Source organism: Leuciscus leuciscus (assembly GCF_965113295.1).
Source record: "Leuciscus leuciscus genome assembly, chromosome: 6".
NCBI lineage: Eukaryota > Metazoa > Chordata > Actinopteri > Cypriniformes > Leuciscidae > Leuciscus > Leuciscus leuciscus.
In genome coordinates, this window is record NC_138730.1 from 38,525,288 (window position 1) to 38,546,275 (window position 20,988).

A 20,988-nucleotide genomic window follows, 5' to 3' on the forward strand; every position below is an offset into this window, starting at 1 on the left:
ACTAAAACATCTAAAGATCTTCTTTGGAAATAAAACCAACTTCCAACTGTAAATTGATGAATTTATGGTGTTATGACCCTGTTTGTCTCCGATCATTAGACAATGATGAACACAGGGCAGCTGATGACACGTGTCACTTCACAAATCATGCCTGAGATACCATCTGTGCACTGACCTGTGGGAAATACTGTAACCCTACCTTATCTTTCTGCTATTCATCAGAGACAGACAGACAGAGAGAATACAACCGGTTCATGTGACCTCGCTTTGAGGTCTTTGGTGTGTGTGTGTGAGTGTATGTGTGGATGTGTGAACAGAGACAGCTGAGAATGTGAGGAACTGTATGGGCACAGACTCTGGGCATTCTGAAAATAACAATGAGGTTTGGAAGTTTGCAACCACACCTATTTTTCCCGTAAACCCCTCCTGTTCCTAAACAACTGTTTCCCTCACACACTGACCAGGTGCTTGAGAACCATTCTTTACTAACGCTTCTCTGAGGATATCAGACATGGATCAGATCTCTCCATCAAAAACCGTCTGGTTATGGACCCTGCTATCTCTCTTCATCTCAGGTAATACTATGTGTTTGAGTTAATGGGTTTGAAAGCTTTGTTTTAAAATCCAGCTATTGAGTGAACTAATCCAGTTCAGGACATGCAGATTGTCACAAAAAATATGTTGTAGAAAGTAAGTAAGTCTTTTATGGCACCACTGGTCTACATGATCATTTTTCTGCTATTATGTGTTAAGTGTTAACGTTGCTGAGTGTCAGCTTGACAAACAGGGTGTTAAATAGGGTGTCAAATCCTTGTTGATTTACACAAGTATTACATAAAGCTTGCCATGTCTATAAATGTGTGTCTGCTTTAGTAATAAAGGGATTGCTTTAATTGTGAAGGGTGTAATGTGTACATTCACAGATCAACCAAGACTAAAGTTCAAGACTTTTCTGAAAATAAAATAAATAGAAAAACTCAAAATTTGGAACCCATAGGATTAAATACAGTAAGCCCTTTAATGACCCATTAATGGTGTTTGGACACAACATATACGTATGAATGTCATTGCATTACATAATTAAATATCAAAGTAAGTTGCATCAGCGTATAAGTGCAAGAACTCAGGAACTAACTTAAGTTTTCTGATACATTTTTTATTTTAAAGTGGTCTCAAGATTTTTAGCGGATGTATGATGTCAGTTGTAGGTGTAGATTTTCATATTTTAATCCAAATAATTATGCATGAAATATATCTTTTGTTTTTGATCATTTACAATCTTGAAATTGTGCTTGTGTTATCCTGAATGCAAAGGCATTCCGGCATTATAAAGTGTGCCATTACATTAAAAGTCATGTTTTAAAAAACATTAACATCAGACCATTTCGCTGTACTTCAGTTTTACCGGATGAAAACACTCAAAGTTGTAGTTGTTAGCAGTAATGTTAGTATCGGACACAGGAACCTACATTTATTTAGTTTATTCAACAAAACATAATTTTTTGCAAATGTCCTTGACTAATTATGTGGAAAAGTTTTCCTTAATTTAATCAAACTAACATAACTTTTTTTTTAAAACAAAGGTACAATAACTTTTTTGACAAATAATAAAAGATGGATTAGATTGACAGTCGTTTGTCTGTTTTAGATGTGGTTTGTAACCTGGAGGGATCTCTGCACAGAGATCTAATGGTGGGATACAATAAGAACATACGACATATGGATAACCACGGTGACATCACCGATGTAAAGATCAAGATGACCCTCACCAACCTCATTTCTCTGGTAAAACTCTGCATGTGTTTACACAAGGTAAAATATATGTGTAATTTGTGACTCTATGGTTTATCATATTTTTTCATGTTCAGAATGAGAAAGGGGAGACTCTCACCACTTGCGTTTGGATTGAAATGGTAAGACAAATCGCATCTGTGTATATGTCCAGTATACAGTAGTCAACAGTGGTTTCAGAGCAAAATATCTTTCTTTCTCTCTCTGTCTAGAAATGGCATGATTATCGCCTCCGCTGGGCTAACAGGACAGGGTTTGAGGTCTATGAGAACATCACCCGTATGCGTCTTCCTTCTAAAGCCATCTGGCTGCCCGATGTCGGCCTGGAGAACAAGTGAGTGATTGAAGATTTTCCCAAGACATATTTTGTTGATCCTGGAACAACATTTCTGTCTGAAAATTTGGTCCTAATCCTACCCATTACTTATCCCTAAAATCAGAGGGAAATGATGGTGAATAACACTGATGTAGAAGCACCTAACCCTGGTTGTAAGACTTGACATAAACTGTAAACTTGTCCCTCAAATCTGATTGGTTGATTGAAATGTTGTTCCAGGATCAACAAAGACAAAAAAACAAACCTTTTCACAAATCTGAGTATTTTAGCCCATCAAATATGACACATACCTTTTTGTGTGTGTGTGTGTGTGTACTATGTGTAAAGTGTGGATGGGCGTTTTGAGGTGGCGCTCTACGTTAACGCTCTGATAGATCCTGACGGTAGTGTGGTCTGGTTGCCCCCTGCCATCTACCGAAGCTCCTGTGCCATCAAAGTCAACTACTTCCCCTTCGACTGGCAGAACTGCAGCATGGTGTTCAGGTACGGCTGATCCGTCTGTCCCACAGCGATGACTGCTGGAAATACATGAAAATAGGATGATGCTGGGTTTCACTCTGATTGCTTTGGCAGGTCTCAGACGTACAATTCCAATGAAATTAAACTGATGCTGTCAGACGAGGACAACGTCACCATGGAATGGATTGAGATCGATCCAGAAGCTTTCACTGGTACTAAACATTCTGTTGGGCATTATTTTTCATCATCAAGACTTTGCTCTTTCTGTAAAATTCAGTTGGTCTGTGTTATTTGACTTGTAAAATCATGGTTAAAGTCAGTAATTTCAAAGTCCTTTTCAGGGAAAGTCTGTTCACTCGGCGGCCATATAACGGGACTGCGCATTAGCTTGGTCTAGCCTGAAAAAATACAGTTTTTTTGTCATGATTTGAGTGTTCAGAAACAAAATTGTTACAGTTGTTCAGGTTTCTTTGGTGATTTCAAGTATGAAATTTAATCGTAGGCTTGGCGAACAGTTTTAGAGAATTTCCCCATTCAAAGAGATGGGAGCTGCACTTGCATGCCCGAGAGGCGTTTCAAAGATGGCCACTGAGTGAAATAACTTGCCTTTAAGGGACTTTGTTCTAACAGCAGCTGCAACATTTTTTTATTTTTTTATTTCACAATTAAAAAGGTCCATTGTCAATAGTGCAGCTATGAGTGAAGCACAGCTCAAACACAAGTCACTTTCAAATCAAGCAACTTTCTGGTAATAAACGCAGCAAATTCGAGTGAGCAAATCTGCATTAGGAAGTCTTTCACCCTCACGCGATCTTTCACCATCCCAGATCGCGTGGATTCCTATTAAAATGGATTTTTGCCGTGAAAAGTCGCAGAACAATGGTAAATGTGACCAGACTTCAATTGTTTTTTAGCATATTGCTATGACGTTTTTGTTTGCCAATTTTATCGTAAATACAATTAGGCTTTTTAGAAAAGTAATATCACACTCAAATCCAGAAAAAGTTGTTGACATCTGATTGCCTAACCAAGCCTCACAACTTGCGGTTTCATTCATAAAAGATACAGAACAATTTACACACCAAAGTTTAATGTGGTGAGATAGGGGTTGTTCAGATCCCTGTCTCTAGTTCAATTCAAATTTCAATTCACATTTATTTTTATACCACTTTACACAATACACATCGTTTCAAAGCAGCTTTACAGAAGATTCATGTTTTTACGGTACAATTAATCTGTTATCTAATCAGAGGGCTGACTGTGTCCAAGTAATGTCCATATGTCTAGAAATGTACAGTTATAAGATAATACAAATCATGCAGTTAGCTAACATGTATTTATTTAGGCAGAAACAATGAGCTCATTACTGCTGTGATCATAATGATTACAATATATGGAAAATCTGGCAGTTTTGTATGTTGATTATAAGTTTGAGGAATAGTTATAGCGTTTGCCTCAGCAAACTACACTTATACTTATCATTTTGCTCATTAACATGTAATTTGTCCTGTGCCCTGATTGGCCAGAGAATGGGGAATGGATTATTAAGCACCGCCCTGCTAAGAAAATTGTGAATAAGCGATACAGCCCAGATGAGTTGGAGCGCCAGGAGATCATCTTCTTCCTCATCATCCAGAGGAAACCACTGTTCTACGTCATCAATATCATCGTGCCCTGTGTCCTCTTCGCATCTCTTGGGCTACTCGTCTACTTCCTGCCGGCCAAAGGTCAGACAGGCTCCATTACGAACGCTAACAGATGTTACAGTGGCCGCTATCCAACAGTTCTTAGGGATACAGAGGATTCTCTGGAGGAAAAACGTACTCGGTTACTAACGTAACCTCGGTTCTCTCTAGAAGAGGGAACGAGTACTGCGTAAGATATCTTACGCTAGGGGAAAATCCTTTTCCGCGAGATATTGAAGCCAAAAATTATCCTTAATTTTGTAATAATGCAAAACGCGTTGCAGCAGCAATGCAGACATAGGCGAGACAGCTCGCGCGCCTATTGGCTGCTCTGCGGCAACTGCAGCAGCCTATCGAGCGAGGCCTGGCGTGACGTCAGACCCAATCAGGGCACTTCGCGCCCGCTGCGTCACGTCCCGCCGAAATGGGCGTGGTCTAGGCCTATAAATATCGCTCGCAGGCAGCTATTATCTGGTTTTTCATCATCGAAGCAACCAGAGCGTGTGCATGCACGGCAAGATACGCAGTACTCGTTCCCTCTTCTAGAGAGAACCGAGGTTACGTTAGTAACCGAGTACGTTCTCTTACGAGAGGTCTCTCGTACTGCGTAAGATATCTTACGCTAGGGGACCCAGTGTAAAACGCCGTGCATGCTGAGATCTGACACCAAAGACCCAAGGGCGAAAGCCCGGGGTACATATAGTGCACAATCACTCAGTGAACTCACAGAGAGTCCGGGAAGAAGGAGGGGTGCAGCCTCACTTTTCCACATAAAGTAGCGTTGAAGGGACGCAAATTTCATCATACAGACAGGGCGGGGTACGGCCTGAACTGATGGGAAAAAATGTGGGTCTTACACAGTTTGCCCAGCTTTAAACTGTCGAAAATTGAGCTGTGCTCAGTAAACGCAGCATTCTGAGCTGAACGCATCAGGTCAGATAATACTGGTAGTTTAGACCGACAGCAGCCTGGCCTGCAGGGCGGGAACCTCTAGGTTACAAAACCTTATAAATGTAGACGGGGAGGCCCAGCCTGCCGCCATACAAATATCTTGCAAGGCAATCCCACTTGACCAAGCCCACGAAGAGGCCATGCCTCTTGTGGAATGCGCTCTGACACCCAAAGGGCACTGCATGCCCTTGGAGGCGTATGCCAGCGCTATAGCATCAACTATCCATCTGGATAGGCTCTGTTTCGACGCGGCTAGTCCCTTAGAACGTCCGCTAAACGAAACAAAGAGCTGTTCCGTCTGTCTGAAAACAGACGAGCGAGACACATAAGCTCGTAATGCCCTGACTGGGCAAAGGAGGCTCGCGTCTCTTTCCTCATCAGGGACCGGTAGGGCTGACAGAGAGATAATCTGCGCCCTAAACGGTGTGTTGAGGGATTTTGGAACATAACCGTGCTTAGGTTTGAGTATAACTTTTGAGTCATTGGGCCCAAACTCCATGCACGCCGCGCTCACAGAGAGCGCGTGCAGATCCCCTATGCGCTTCACCGAAGCGAGAGCCAGCAAAAACACCGTTTTGAAAGACAGGTGTTTCAAATCGATTGACTGTAAAGGCTCAAATGGCGCACCTTTCATGGCTTCCAGAACCGTAGAAAGGTCCCATACGGGGACTGAGGGAGGTCTGGGAGGATTCAGTCTCTTAGCTCCTTTAAGGAAGCGGATGACTAAATCGTTCCTTCCTATTGACTGACCAAGCGTTGTTTCTGAGAACGCTGCTATAGCCGCCACATAAACTTTGAGCGTGGAGGGGGCCCTGCCCCCATCCAACAGCTCTTGTAGGAAGGAAAGCACCTCCGTCACATCACAATTTGTGGGTGACACACCACGGGCTGTGCACCAGCCCGAAAACACTGACCATTTCGAAGAATAGAGTCGTCTTGTAGACGGAGCTCTAGCCTGCGTGATCGTGTTTAATACTCCTTTAGGGAGTCCAACATGTACCCGTTGATGGCCCAGACATGAAGGGACCATAGATCCGGGTGAGGATGCCAGATCGAGCCGCGGGCCTGTGAGAGGAGATCTCTCCTCACTGGTACTGGCCACGGGGCAGTACTTGCTAACTGCATCACGGCTGGGAACCAAGGTTGGTTTTTCCAGAACGGTGCTACCAGCAGTACTGAGCATCCTTCTTCCCTGATCCGTTCTATCACCTGAGGCAGGAGAGAGACGGGGGGAAAAGCATAGAGCGGGCGGCGGGGCCACACATGGGACAGCGCGCTCCTGCTCTTGGAGAAAAATTCTTGACAGTGAGCGTTTTCTTGAGACGCAAACAGGTCCACTTCCGCTCTGCCGAATTTCTTCCACAGCAGTTGGACTGTCTGTGGGTGTAGGGACCATTCGCCTGCCGGAACATTGTTCCTGGACAGTCTGTCTGGTCCTATATTCATGATCCCTGGCACGTGCGCTGCTCTGAGCGAGCGCAGGTTGCACTGAGCCCATACCAGGAGGCGTTCTGCCAGCCTGTACAGGTTCTCGGATCTGATGCCGCCCTGGCGATTTATGTAGGATACCACAGACATGTTGTCCGAACGGACCAAGACGTGGTGACCTTTTATTTGGGGACAAAAACGCGTCAGCGCGTTGTCTACTGCCAGCATTTCGAGGCAGTTTATGTGCAGGAGCTTCTCCCGTTCTGACCACTGGCCGAAGAACGGTCTGCCCTCGAGCAGCGCTCCCCATCCCGAGGTGGACGCGTCCGTGGACACCACTTTCACCCTCGAGGAAGTCCCCAGGCTTACACCTGATTGGTACCAGTCGTTCGCTTTCCAGGGTTTCAGAGCTGTAACGCATTTCTGATTGACCCTGAGGCGAAGCAAACCGGGTGCCCACGCTTTGCGTGGGACTCGCGCTTTCAGTCAAAACTGCAGCGGGCGCATGCGGAGCAGACCCAGCTGGAGTACTGACGATGCTGAGGCCATGAGACCTAGCATCTTCTGAAATCTTTTGAGCGGGACAGACGCGCCGCAGCGAAAAGAGTTCGCTGTGCGTCGAATGTCTACCGCGCGCTGTTGTGATAGTCGCGCTATCATGGATAGTGAGTCCAGTTCTGTGCCCAGGAAAGATATTTTCTGACTGGGTGACAGGGAGCTCTTCGCCCAATTGACACTCAGACCCAAATCCTCGAGGTGATCGAGTAAAATGGTCGTGTGTTCTATGAGCACTGCGCGAGATTGCGCTAGAATCAGCCAATCGTCCAAATAATTCAGCACTCGCATGCCTCTCATTCTGAGGGGTGCGAGCGCCGCGTCCATGCACTTCGTAAATGTACGGGGTGCTAGGGACAAACCGAACGGCAGGACTGTGTACTGATATGCCTGGCCCTCGAAGGCGAATCTCAAATATCGCCTGTGACGTGACGCTATCTGTATTTGAAAATACGCGTCTTTCAGATCTATTGACACAAACCAATCTCCTTGGCGAATCTGCACAAGGATTTGCCTGGTCGTGAGCATCCTGAACTGTCGCTTCACAAGCACTTTGTTCAGTTGCCTTAGATCTAGTATGGGTCTGAGACCCCCGTCTTTTTTCGGTACCAGGAAGTATCTGCTGTATAGCCCTCCCTCGCTCTGATCTTGAGAGAGAGGTTCTATGGCCCCTTTGCTCAATAGTTTCGTCACTTCGGCTCGAAGTAGATGTGCTACTTCTGTTTTTACCGTGGTCTCGACGCGCGCCACATAGCGGCGAGGGCGTCGGCGAAACTGCAGCGAATAGCCTCTTTCTATAATGTTCAGCACCCACTTCGAAACCCCGGGTAGCTTTGCCCATGCGTCTGCATGGATAGCTAGGGGTCGAATACGAAGCGCGCTCCGCTCGCTCAGCGATGGAGAAGCTTCGGTGTGCTGCAACACAAGCGTGTCGCTCGTGACATTTGAGGCATGGGGCGCGCTGATGACAGCGGGCAGATTGCCAGCGCTCGACTCCTCTGCGGTGGTTAACCGCGAGGGGGAGGGCTGGGCGGTTCCCGTGGGAACTGTCATGTCTATGTGTGGATGTGGGCGCGGGACAGCGGGCACATTTATCACACCGAAAGCATCGTTCGCTTGCATGAAGCGAGTGCACGTTGGTTTCGTTTTTACAGAAACCGTGAGACATGCATAACGTGGTGTTAGTGGGCACTGGGTAGTGGGCACATTCACCATGTTTGAAGCGCAATCGGTCTGAGCCGATTCATGTGCGCGAGCCCTGTGTGACGGGCTGTGCTTGTGTGTAGAGATGGGCACTGGGCAGTGGGCATTCTTCTTACACATAAAGCACCATCGGCCGTGGCCGGGACACCAGAAAAATTCACACTTATGGGATTTATCTGGGTAGCCGTAAAAACGGCGTTTGTGTGCAGGCAAGCGGGTGACAGAACCGACTTGTTTACTGCAGGATACACTGGAACAGTCACATTTACTGGAACTGAACGAGCGAGAAGTTGCCATAGAAACAGAGAGCGTCAACATGCTGGCGTTTATTGCAGGCCTGCGTGCATTACAACAGGCTTGTTCACTGCAATATTGACATTTCCAGTCGCCTGAATTTCAGAGGGGAATGGGAAATGTATAGGAAAAAGGAGGTTGGTCCGTCCGCAGCGGGACCAGAAAAACTCCCTTTTTTCCTTACGCCAGTGACGCACGGAACACCATAGAAACGGTGTTTGGGTGCAGGCGAGCGGGTTGTACAACGCGCTCGTTGGCTGCAAAATACACATCTGCAGTCGCCTTTTCAGGGAACTGACAGAGCAAGCATTGACGGCATAAGAGAGCGTCAACGTGCTGGCGTTTGTTTGCAGGCATGCGTGTATTACACCAGGCTTGCTCACTGCAATACTGACATTTCCAGTCGCCCGAACTTCAGAGGGGAATGAGAAATGTACGAGAAAGAGGAAGTCGGTCCGTCCGCGAGGGGACCAGAAAACGCTCTTTTCTCCTTTCGCCAGTGACGCACGGAAACCATAGAAACGGTGTTTGGGTGCAGGCGAGCGGGTTGTGCAACGCGCTCGTTGGCTGCAAAATGCACGTCTGCAGTCGCTTTTCAGGGAACTGACAGAGCGAAGCATTGGCGGCATAATTTTAACTGCCGCTAGACCGGGATTCGAACTCCGGTCTCTCGTGAGAAAAACCAATGATTCCGCCACTGAGCCACAGGGGGGGAACGCAAAGGTTTTCGGATGCACGAGCATATAAGAGCGTCACATGCTTTCTTCGGCGTATGCTTGCAGGCGCGCTTGTATTAAAACAGGCTCGCCTGCTGCAATATTGATATTTCCAGTCGCATGATCAGGGAACTGGGAATATGTATGAGAAATTGAAGGTCAGTCCATCCTCGGAGGGACTAAAAACACACCTTTCTCCTTTCGCCGGTGAGTGACGCATGAATGGGGCGCAGAAGGCAGTGTAGCTTTCTTATAACGTAAAGAAAAACTAACCCCGACCGTCCGCTTCCAGCCTCCCTTGTTGAGCGGCGCAGTTTGCGCGGCTTGAACAGAGGGAGAGAGAAAGCTAGCCCCGTGACCGCCCGCTCCTGACATCCTCTGTGAGCGGCGCGGTGTGCGCGGCTCGAACAGAGGGAGAACAGGTATCGTCCCCCAAGCAGGCAAGGCAAGCGGGCGAACCGGCAAGCTTTGCGGGTTGGGGGGGGGGGGGGGGGGCGGAGGAGCAGTCTCGGAGAAGGATGCCAGGTGAGTCCTCAGAGTCACCATAGGCAGTACCTAACTCGCAGTGAGGGCAGTCGCCGTCAGCGAGTGCGAGAGCTGCGTGATCAGGAAAAGGGGCGTCTTGAAAAAGACGCCCAGCTCTTTTAGTGCAATGGGAGTGTGTGTCGCGGCGGCGAGCACACACACATACATAAACACAGTAGCAGAGAAAGGATATAATGCCGGAAAGCGCAGCAGGAAGGCAAGGAAGGCGGCGCGGCCAGCGACTTCAGTGACTCGTCCCGCTGAAGGTGCTCTCTTTCAGACGGCGCGGCTTCTTCTCCAGCTCCAGTGATGCGTGTGCTTCGCTTGAAGGATGAAAAATCAGATAATAGCTGCCTGCGAGCGATATTTATAGGCCTAGACCACGCCCATTTCGGCGGGACGTGACGCAGCGGGCGCGAAGTGCCCTGATTGGGTCTGACGTCACGCCAGGCCTCGCTCGATAGGCTGCTGCAGTTGCCGCAGAACAGCCAATAGGCGCGCGAGCTGTCTCGCCTATGTCTGCATTGCTGCTGCAACGCGTTTTGCATTATTACAAAATTAAGGATAATTTTTGGCTTCAATATCTCGCGGAAAAGGATTTTCCCCTAGCGTAAGATATCTTACGCAGTACGAGAGACCTCTCGTAAGAGAACAAACTAAACACGAAGTGGGTCTGGTAATGTCAATAAGGGCCATTGACCAGGGGGGATAACAGGAGAAACTTGTGAATAAATGTTTTTATCCATTTGATGATAAACATTATGATAATAAAAGTGTATTAGTAACTTTTACGGTAAGAGATCTATTTAATCTAACAAATCAGGAGACAATGTCATTCAGTGAAATCGATCCCTCTTTCTCCATGACTGTTGATAGTGCCAGCTGACTGACTGGGTTATGATCAGTGTGATTATTGATGATTTAATTGGTTGTTTTTATTAGCTGGAGGACAGAAATGCACTATGACCATTGCTATCCTGCTCGGTCAGACTGTCTTCCTGTTTCTTATCGCCAAGAAAGTGCCAGAAACCTCCCAGGCTGTTCCTCTCATTGGAAAGTGAGTCTGGGCTTTTATTCACTCATCACACCTTTTCAGCAGTTTCAGATAAACTTGTATTAATTGTGTGTAATAGAGGATAAAACATACACTATCGTTCAAAAGTTTGGGGTCAGTAAGGTTTCTTGTCTTTAAAAAAATTAATAGTCTACATTTATTTAGCCAGGGCGCATTAAATTGACATTAATGTGCATAAGTGACATTTACATTGTGAAATAAATAAATGCTGTTCTTTTGAAATTTATAGTTTCCAAAGAATCCTGAAAAATAGTATTTTAAGCAGCACAACATTAACGATAATAAGAAATGTTTTTTAAACATCAAATCAGCATATAAGAATGATTTCTGAAGGATCATGTGACACTGAAGACTGGAATACTTGTCATCACAGGAATACATTATATTTTAAAATATATATTAACATTGAGCCAGTTATTTTACATTTTAATCAAATAAATGGAGCCTTGGTGAGCATAAGAGATTTTTTTCAAATACATGAACAAATCTTACCAACCCCAAACTTTTGAACAGTGGTATACATTGGAAAAGTACTGTAGTGTCTGCATAGTTTGCACATATTTCAAACCAGCCAATCAGATTAAAGCTTGGCAGCTTGAGAAAGTTGCCATTTTTAATGAGAAGTATACATCAGATGGTTAGTGAACAGATTGTGGGAGATCTGTGGATGTGCTATGTTGACTATCTGTGTCTTTGTGGTCTAATGTTAGCATAAGAGCTAATTCAGGTAGTGAAATGGTGCTGTGTGATTGAGAAATGTGTGTTTTTCTGACAGGTATCTGATGTTTGTGATGTCCATGACCACAATAACTGTGATGAACTGTGTGGTGGTGTTGAACGTCTCTCTGCGAACTCCAAACACCCACCCCATGAGCAACACCATCAGAAAGGTACAACAGAACTGTCTAACCACCTTTTGTCCAATCCATAAGGAAAGAATGAGTAAGTTGTTATTATATATGATGCTAGCAATGTGAAGGTCTTGGATTTTATTCTTAGAAAATGTACTATGTATATCTTGAATGCAATGGTAGTCACTTTGTGTCAAAAGCATTTGCCAAATGCATTTATGTAGTGCTAAGGTCTATAATGTCTTTCCCCTCCATTTTGGGGCGACCCAGGTCTTGCTGAACATCCTTCCTCGTCTGCTGAGGATGACGATGCGGCTCTGGACACCTGAGCAGGAGGAAGGGGATTTTAAAATGTTTGCCCTGGGTAACGGCACCCCGCTTCGCCGCAGGAGACGCAGCTCTTTGGGATTAATAGCAAAGGCTGATGAATATATGTTCAGAACTGCTCGCTCTGAGCTGATGTTCAGTCGACTGAAGGAGAGGAAGGGGCTGCTGAAGAACACTTTGGAGAAAATACGTGAGTCAACAGTTATGAACAAACTATACATTACCATTAAAAAGTTTCGGGTAGCTAAGATTTGCACATTTTAAAGAAATTAATACTTTTATTCTGAATAAATGCGTTAAATTGATTAAAAGCGACAGCGACAAGACATTTGTAAGGTTACGGTTCTTTTGACCTTTTTATTTATTATAGAATTTTTTCATATTCTTCATTCATAGAATGGTTTCCACAAAAATATTAAGCAACTGATAATTTCAACTTGACAATAATAAGGAATATTTCTTGAGCAGCAAATCAGCATATTAGAATAATTTCTGAAGGTACATGTGACACTGAAGATTGGATGATCCTGAAAATTCAGTTTTGCTATCACAGGAATAAAAAAATAAAAATAAAAGAGTTATTTTAAATTGTAGTTCTATTTTACAATATTCAATTTTTTATTGTAAAAAATATTTAGTATTGCAATTTTTTTTAATTTTTAAAAATACTTTTTTCCAAAACATTTTAATTTAAAATTAATATAATTTAAAATTATTACTGTATTCAACAGAGTTATTATTGTTAATAAACTAAAACCATTAAAACATTTCTGCAAACTGAAATAAAGCTGAAATAAAATAAAATATAATTATTAGTTAAACTTTAAATGAAAATTAGAAATGTTGCCTTTGCAATATACTGAAAAAAGTTGAAGCACTAAAATTATTAACCGGAAATAAATAAAAACTAAGACTAACTAAACAAACTGGAACAAAAATAAGTTAAACCTAAATAGCATTAAAAAAAAAGCAGACAACGCATATAAAAAAACAAGAAAAGAAAATTAACATGAAAACTAAAAATGTAAAATAAAATAAAGTAATCAAAATAATAATTACCTGTAATAAATCTAAAATAAAAACTAAAACAACACTGGCATTTAATAGTAGCCTATATAAATAATTATAATAAATCATATTTAATATAAATACTAAATAATGTTGCTGGTCATATGTTATCGGTTATATTACTGGTATTAATTCAAATGTTTCCTATTAAATACAACTAAATAATATTTTCTGCTATGTTTTCGCCAAATGGTTGCAGACATTAATTTGCTGTTTGTGGTTTGACATCAGAAAATGGTCTAGGAGGAAACACGGCACAGGATCTGGAATCCAGTCTGGCTTCGGCTTCAGCAGAAGTGCAGCAGTGTGTGTCCTCCTGTAAACACATCGCAGAAAGTGTCAAGCATCAAAATGACTTTCAAAGCGTGAGTCACTGTTCCAGAATTCTCCAGTCATGAGGCTGAATGTGTCTTTCATTTACAAAATAAACACATTAGCAGCAAATGTTTGTGTTAGGGTTTAACTTTCCAAGAAAAATACTTGTGTTGACGTCTGGATTCCGGACATCCTTTTTTTTTTCTCTCGTTCTGCAGGAAAATGAAGAATGGTTTCTGGTAGCCAGGGTGATTGACAGGATGTGCTTTATCGTCATGGCGCTGCTGTTTATACTGGGCACCATCGGAATCTTCCTCATGGGACATTTTAACCAGGCGCCATCTCAGCCCTTCCCAGGAGACCCCAAAAAATACCTGCCTGAAATCTCACCTGGAGACATCACCGGATGAACACGAGTTCAAAACAAAACGATAGACTCGGAGAAACTGCAGCGGAAGACTGGAGGACTCTGTTGAAGATACTCTGGAGACTGTGGGAAGGGAACTCTCAGCGCTCCGGTTTAGTTGTGCTGTGGACCTACTGAAAGTGATTCAAGGTCTCCAGAGAAGAGAGCTGGTTGGATCTGAAGCCATACGAGACATAAAATGACTTTGATTCATAATCATGAATGTCATGTTATTTGCTTGTTATTGCTTGTCAATCAGCTTTAATGTTGTCTAGTGATTCAGTTGATGCTTTTCTGAAAATAAAAAAAACTGTAACCGTCTCTACTTAGAGGACAAAGATGATGTTCTGCATGCAGTCATGTGAATTGTTTCAGTTTAGGTAATATCACTCCACTACCCCCCACTAGCTTGAGGAGGATCTTCATTACATGGCTGACTGGTACTTTTCTGTCTGACAAAGAGCAGATCCGGGAAGGAGAGAGCTGGGCAGAGAGGGGGGGTGTTTGGTGTAGCTAACACACAGTTTCTGAAGCTGGTCTGGAAGCTGTTTCTCAGTAAAGGAAAGCCTCATTCCATCACTACTGCACCTGACCAACTAAAACCTCAGGGCCTGAAATGGTAAGAATTCATTTTGATGCGTCCATTTAGCAGCTGAAATCATATTGGTTAATGTCTTAAGGTGTCTTAAAGGGACAGTTCACCCAAAAATGAAAGATCTGTCATTATTTACTCACCCTCAAGTTGTTTCAAACCTGTATGAATTGGATTACAGGGGCAACTGTTTTGTTACCGACATTCTTCAAAATATCTCCTTTTGTGTTCAGCAAAAGAAAGATATTCATAAAGGTTTGGAACAACTTGAGGGTGAGTAAATGATGACTGAAAAAATTTTGGGTGAACTATTCCTTTAATGACCAATGTCTCAGCGTAGTTACACAACAAACACTTTATTATGGCTTAATCACAAACTTTTATATTAAAAGGAAAATCCATTGTCTGATTGAATATTACCCGTTATTATTTCATTTCCCCTCTTTTCTTAAATTTGTTGCTATTTTTATGGTTTCCTTAAAAAAGCTGTTTGCAAAGAGAATGAAAAAAAAAAAAAAAAAAACTTTGACCTTATTTATTTTCTGGTCTTAATATTAATATTAATTTGATATTTAATATTTATTAAGCAATGTTATTAAACAATATAAATAATGTTGGATATATTTTAAGTAATACTAATAAAAATATGTTATTAAAATGTTTCCTCTCACAATACAATTAAATTCAGTTTTTATTATTATGTTATGTTATTTTTATATTTAGTAGTTAATTTCCCCCTTTTCTTAAATTTGTTGCATTTTTTTATAGTTTCCTAAAAACTGGTTGCAAGTATTATTGAATGAATATGGTTCTGAAATGCATAAACAATTTGTCAATAATATTTGATAATGTTCATAGTATACAATGCCAGATTTATTAGAAAGCTAGATTGGGAAACAAGCTGGATCAGGGGTGAAATGCAGAAAAGAAGAGAAAAAGGAAAAAAATATATAGTTATATAATAGTTATTAACACACTGTTTTAGTGAACACCTTTGTCTGGTGGCATTCTGATCACCTATTTTTTCTCATTTAATGTCCTGTTTCACACGGAGATGCATTGTATTATAAAAAACAAAATTGGTTGCAAATGGAAATTCTCACTGATTTTCATTGACATTTGACATATATTTGCTTTGAATTTCAAATGCAGTGTTTCTCTCTCTCTCTCTCTCTCTCTCTCTCTCTCTCTCTCTCTCTCTCTCTCTCTCTCTCAGGCCTTCCCATCTGTGACCGCTCAGCCTCTTCCCTTTGGTCTGGAAAGGGAGAGACATATTGACATGCTCTTCAGAGCTTTCCACCGACAGATTAGACCTGTTACAGACAGCCAGGACCTCACAGCTGAGCTCGGGTCTACAGACAGGAGAGGAGAGGACGAGGGACCCGGAGGGAAAGAGACGGACAGTCAGGGGAAAACACTGGGAAAACTGTCTGTTCTGAGAACAATCACTAGACTACACATTAATGCCAAACCTGAACTACAAGGTGAATAAAACATCTATAAATATCAAGTAAAAAAACAGTCGGCAGTTTTTTATGAAAAAAAGAAAGAAATTGTATTAAAAATAATGTCTTTAAAATGTGATGTAACAAAAACTTTCAAAGTTTCTGACATTTTGTCATATCTCTTCAAACAGAAAATGATTGATTTTTATTATAAATAAGATATACATTTTAATGAGACACAATCTGTTATTATTGTTATATTACTGTTATAATTCTATATTATTATTTATAAATGATTAAGATAATGGAAATACACTACCGTTTAAAAGTTTTGAGTAAGATTTTTGTTTAAAGAAGGGAAGACTTTTATTCCCTAAGGATGCATATACTTATTAAAAGTGACAGTAAAGACATTTATAATGTTACGAATGATTTCCATTTCTAATAAAGGCTGTCTTTTTTTTTTTACTTTCTATTTTTCAAAGAATCCTCTAAGCAGCACAATTATTACTTGAGCACCAAATCAGCACTGAATGATTTAAATAAATAAATACATAATTTTGAAATAAATAATAATAATTAAAAAATGTTATTATTAATAGATAAATATTTTTTTGCTATCACCCATATAGATCATCTTTAAAGAAATATTCAAAACATATTCAATCATGCATGGTTTTGAGTAATTAATCCAATATTCAGTATAGTCAAAAGTGAAAATTAGGGGAAAAAAGGAAAATTTACACCTTCACCCTTTATTTGTTAAAGATTTTGTAATCATATTGCAGAATTTAGCTTGGAGTCAGTTGTTTTCTTTGTGATAGAAATTATGTCCACATAATTCATTGCGCTGACCAGGCTGTCATACAAAGAAATGATGAACACATACAAAAACAAGACAGAATCAATGAAAATTATTTAACTGATTATGTTGTAGTCAGTGTATGTTTTTTTCCTGTGAGCGTTTTGTTTTCCTATGCATTTTTATATGCATAGTAAAATAAAACCTGTAGCTGTAGTTTGCTTTTTTGCCAAATAATTCTGTAAGATAAATACCTCAACCATGAAGTTTTGTGTTTTGTTTTTCCTTTCATTTGAAAAAATTTAATATTTCCCTTGAATTTTGATAAACAAATATGTACATCACTTTTGGTCACTACTGGAGTTTTTTTTCCTGAAATGTGGAAAACCTTGGTCATGGTTTGAAAAACTCACAGAATACAATTTCCTGTGGAAATATAAAAAGGTTTAATGGAGGTTTATCTTTGTGTCTCAGGTCCACAGTGTGTCGCCCGAAGAACATACAGCATCTCCACAGAAACCAGTGATCAGCTCTTTGTGGCGGTGGAAGGTAAAGATGATACACAGGATATGTGCAGTTCTCTAACTCTCATATTGAGTATCGTTCTGTAAAGTGCTCATACAGTATTATGCTATTTTAATAGTTTTTCATTTTGTTTTGATCGACGGGTTTACATGCATTCAAGGTCAAAAAACACTTCTCATAATGTTCACTGCAGCATCACCTCTTTTCTCACAGTGTCTAAAACGGTTCCGTAAAGGATTCGGTCTCTCTAATTCCCTTCTTTCCGAGAGCCTGCTCTGCTCTGATTGGTCAGATGGCCCAGTCAATGTTTGAGGGTCAAAGTAGACATTGTTCACGGGCGTATAGACTGGCATTATGCAAATGTGTGACAAACCTACACAGGTTTGTGCAGGAAGTAAGGATGGATTTGACTTGTTTCAGGCAGTTCAGAAATGGTTCTTTCTTTTAGGAACAATTTGATCTTTGAAACTTTGCAGACCATTTAAACAGCTATATTACACACTACATGAAAGGTAATATCCAAAAAGCATAATACAGGGGCACTTTACAACTGATTTACACCACGAAACCTCTTTTTGTGTTCCCATCTCTGTTAGAGAGCTCATGCGTTTGTATGCAATGCTGTGGTCCAGCTCGATCCTGTTCACTACAAGGCTTTGATAAGAACGCAGATTGCGTCTTCCGGTTCGAAAGGCCCCTGAGAGCGGAGATGTGCTGGCTCGGCTGCTGCCTGATGGAAATAAGGGCCTATACACCAGAGAGAGAGTTTATTGGGACAGTTCACCAAAGGTAGTCATCAACAGCAAACTATATCTTTTTCTCATGTAGTTAGACAAAAAAAAGCTAATAATTATTCAAAATCATAAAAATGTCAAATTAAAATAAATCTATAGGACTGCACATTTCATCTAAATAATATTGGCTTAGTGGTTTGATCTGATGCGCTGCTTGTTTGAGATTGAAGCGTGACACTGTGTCAGTTTCAGTGTCTCAGAGCACCTCAGTTCACAGTAAATACTGCTCCATATGAACTCCATACATGCATATCACTTATAACGTGTGTCTTGAAACACAAAGTTTGCAGGGATTACTAACATCCAATATTTTTGTGGACATAGTTTTTCCACATTTTACTAGGTTTGTAACAAGCATCAACTGAACAAAAACATAAAGGTCTCGTTTTATTTGTTACGCAAAAATAAAAGCTCAAGGGTTTAACATGGTTATTTTGCTCAACTAAATCCATAAAAAAACATGTTTGTTAATTGTTAACTCAAAATGAAACCTAAAACCCCAAAGAATTCTTGTTTTCATTTAGTTTAATTTATTTTAGTTTTACTTTAGAAATAACTAACACTAACACTGAAGTAAAAACTATACACATATTTAAAAAAAACAATAACTAATAAAAATGAGAAAAACAAACAACAAAATTAATCAAATTAATTAAAATCAAAAAATAACAAAAAAAAGTATCTCAGTCATACTAAAATAACACTGATTTAATGTTTGAAAGTGATGAATAGTCATTTAACTATTGTAGCTTGTAGTGTAAAATTAAATAATTATGATTATTAAAAATACATTTTTAATTTAAAAGTACAATAGCATTATTACAGTAGTAATATATTTTCATCTTTGTTTTTTATACACTAATTAGAGTAAAAAATAATACATTGTATTATTATTATTATTATTATTATTATATAACATGCAAATGTGCTGTTTTTGAAAATTATTGAAATATTAACTTAAAATTTAAGGGGGTACTTTTTTGACATATTTTATGTCAAAGCGGTTCAGTTAAAAAAAAAAATTAAAACAAAAACCGGAATCCACACTGCAAGAATCGCCTACTTAGAAAGAAAAAAAGTCACCCGATCGATATGTAAAACAACTAACTGCAGTTTTTCTATGATGTTCAGGGGTGGATTACCATGAGAGCAAAGTTGAATATTCAGATATGAACGTCCCAGTGTTTGTTAACACTCTTGGAATTCCGCTTGTTCAGTTAAATTAGTCGACCGTATCTAACTGTTGTGTAATGGATGAGGAAAACTCCTGTACTGTAAATCTATTATGCAGACAAAGCCATCCACATCATGTTTCATCATGATGCCAGCTATCCTGCAGGGTCAGATAAGGTCACCATTGTGAATCAACTAATTGTGTCAGAGTAAAAACCCTCCAGTAACCTCTCTCGGATTGAATAGGGAGAGATGTGCTGAAACCAACAATATGACCTCATCCTCAGGACAGCCATGAACAAAGACCATCAGGTCATATCAGGCTATAATATCACACAACTGAACATTCACAGTCCAGAGAATCCCCTGCATCAAGAGTGTGTGTAATCCCTGAGGTGTTTGTCAGGTGGAGTGTGTTCACGCCGTATTTCGAGGTGTGTGACTCTGAGGGCATCTCGGTCGTGAGGATCCAGGGCTCCTGCTGTAACACACGGTGTCTTTCTGAGCAAGAGCTTCAGGTCAGAAACCCTCCAGCAACTCATTTGCATCGCCCACCTTTTACATACTGTGCCCATTATACTCTTTTCTCATTTATTGGGGCATCAGGTGGTCTCCACTATTGGTGAGAGTGTCGGGCGCATATGGAAGAGGTGGCCTGGATATAATGAGGAATGTAACATGGATCATGAGTATTTTGGACTGGATGGTAAGATTAATATCCACAGTCATATTATGTGATGTACTTGAGAAAATTGTTCTATTTTGCTTTTCTTTTTTTTTACATGTAAAAATGATTTTGTCACACATTATGTTATCAGCATGACAATTAGTGACCTAGAAATAGTGCAGAATCTTAAACATTTCTTTATTTTATATCATCATGTTTCTGTATTCACTACCGTTCAAAAGTTTGGCATTGGTAAGAATTTCAATGTTTTTGAGTCTCTTATGCTCGCCAACGCTGCATTTATTTGATCAAATAATACAGTAAAAACAGTAATATTGTGAAATATTATCAATATCGAAAAAAGTTGTGCTGTTTTATATTTTATTTAATATTACCATGCTACTTTTTTCAGGATTCGTTGATGAATAGAAAAGTTAAAAAAATATAAGAATTTATTATTTTAATAGTCAACTTTAGACATTCTTATAACTTGAAGTAACTATGCAAGTACATGTCAACAAGCAGTCATCTATCTATCTATCTATCTATCTATCTATCTATCTATCTATCTATCTATCTATCTATCTATCTATCTATCTATCTATCTATCTATCTATCTATCTATCTATCTATCTATCTATCTATCTATCTATCTATCTATCTATCTGTACATAGCTATCTAGCAAGCCAGCTATCTGTATAGTTTTACTAATATAGACCAGCATTCTCACTCAGAGAAGCATACAGTATAGGTTATAGGCCTGCCACCCAGATACATAGCTAATAGACTAGACTAATGACTAGACTAATTGTGGTTTATTTTACAACTAAAATTAATTTTTGATAATAGACTATTTTGAATTCAGCAGCTACAGCATCAGGAGTGATTATTAAGAACATCTCTTTCTCCCTCAGTACCTCAAGGAATGAATTTGAACACCAAAGTGCTGTTACTCGCTGCTACCTTCCTGCTGGTGAGCTGCCAACCACACAGATGCTGGTAT

At 40.6% G+C, this 20,988-nt stretch overlaps 2 protein-coding genes across 3 annotated transcripts in view; both read left to right on the forward strand.

Moving 5' to 3' along the window:
* Positions 1 to 496: 496 nt before the first annotated feature.
* On the forward strand, positions 497 to 13,990 carry chrng (cholinergic receptor, nicotinic, gamma; the record flags this gene model as incomplete). Its single annotated transcript, XM_082173577.1, has 12 exons — positions 497 to 575; positions 1,649 to 1,785; positions 1,869 to 1,913; positions 2,004 to 2,125; positions 2,456 to 2,611; positions 2,702 to 2,799; positions 4,114 to 4,314; positions 10,887 to 11,001; positions 11,795 to 11,909; positions 12,141 to 12,387; positions 13,497 to 13,630; positions 13,799 to 13,990. The coding sequence occupies exons 1-12, from the start codon at positions 512 to 514 to the stop codon at positions 13,988 to 13,990; spliced, it is 1,626 nt and encodes a 541-aa protein (XP_082029703.1). The 5' UTR covers positions 497 to 511.
* Positions 13,991 to 14,498: 508 nt separating this feature from the next.
* The window catches only part of LOC309501511 (phospholipid scramblase family member 5), a 113,689-nt gene continuing 107,199 nt past the window's right edge, over positions 14,499 to 20,988 (forward strand). For both annotated transcript variants that reach the window (XR_014206894.1, XM_082173676.1), the window contains exons 1-7: positions 14,499 to 14,605; positions 15,795 to 16,062; positions 17,300 to 17,374; positions 17,947 to 18,139; positions 19,724 to 19,835; positions 19,924 to 20,023; positions 20,900 to 20,958. Coding sequence is in view for 1 of the 2 variants with exons in the window: in XM_082173676.1 (XP_082029802.1) it covers positions 14,603 to 14,605; positions 15,795 to 16,062; positions 17,300 to 17,374; positions 17,947 to 18,139; positions 19,724 to 19,835; positions 19,924 to 20,023; positions 20,900 to 20,958 (810 nt within the window). In the remaining variant the exon portion in view is untranslated. The remainder of the gene's footprint in view (positions 14,606 to 15,794; positions 16,063 to 17,299; positions 17,375 to 17,946; positions 18,140 to 19,723; positions 19,836 to 19,923; positions 20,024 to 20,899; positions 20,959 to 20,988) is intronic.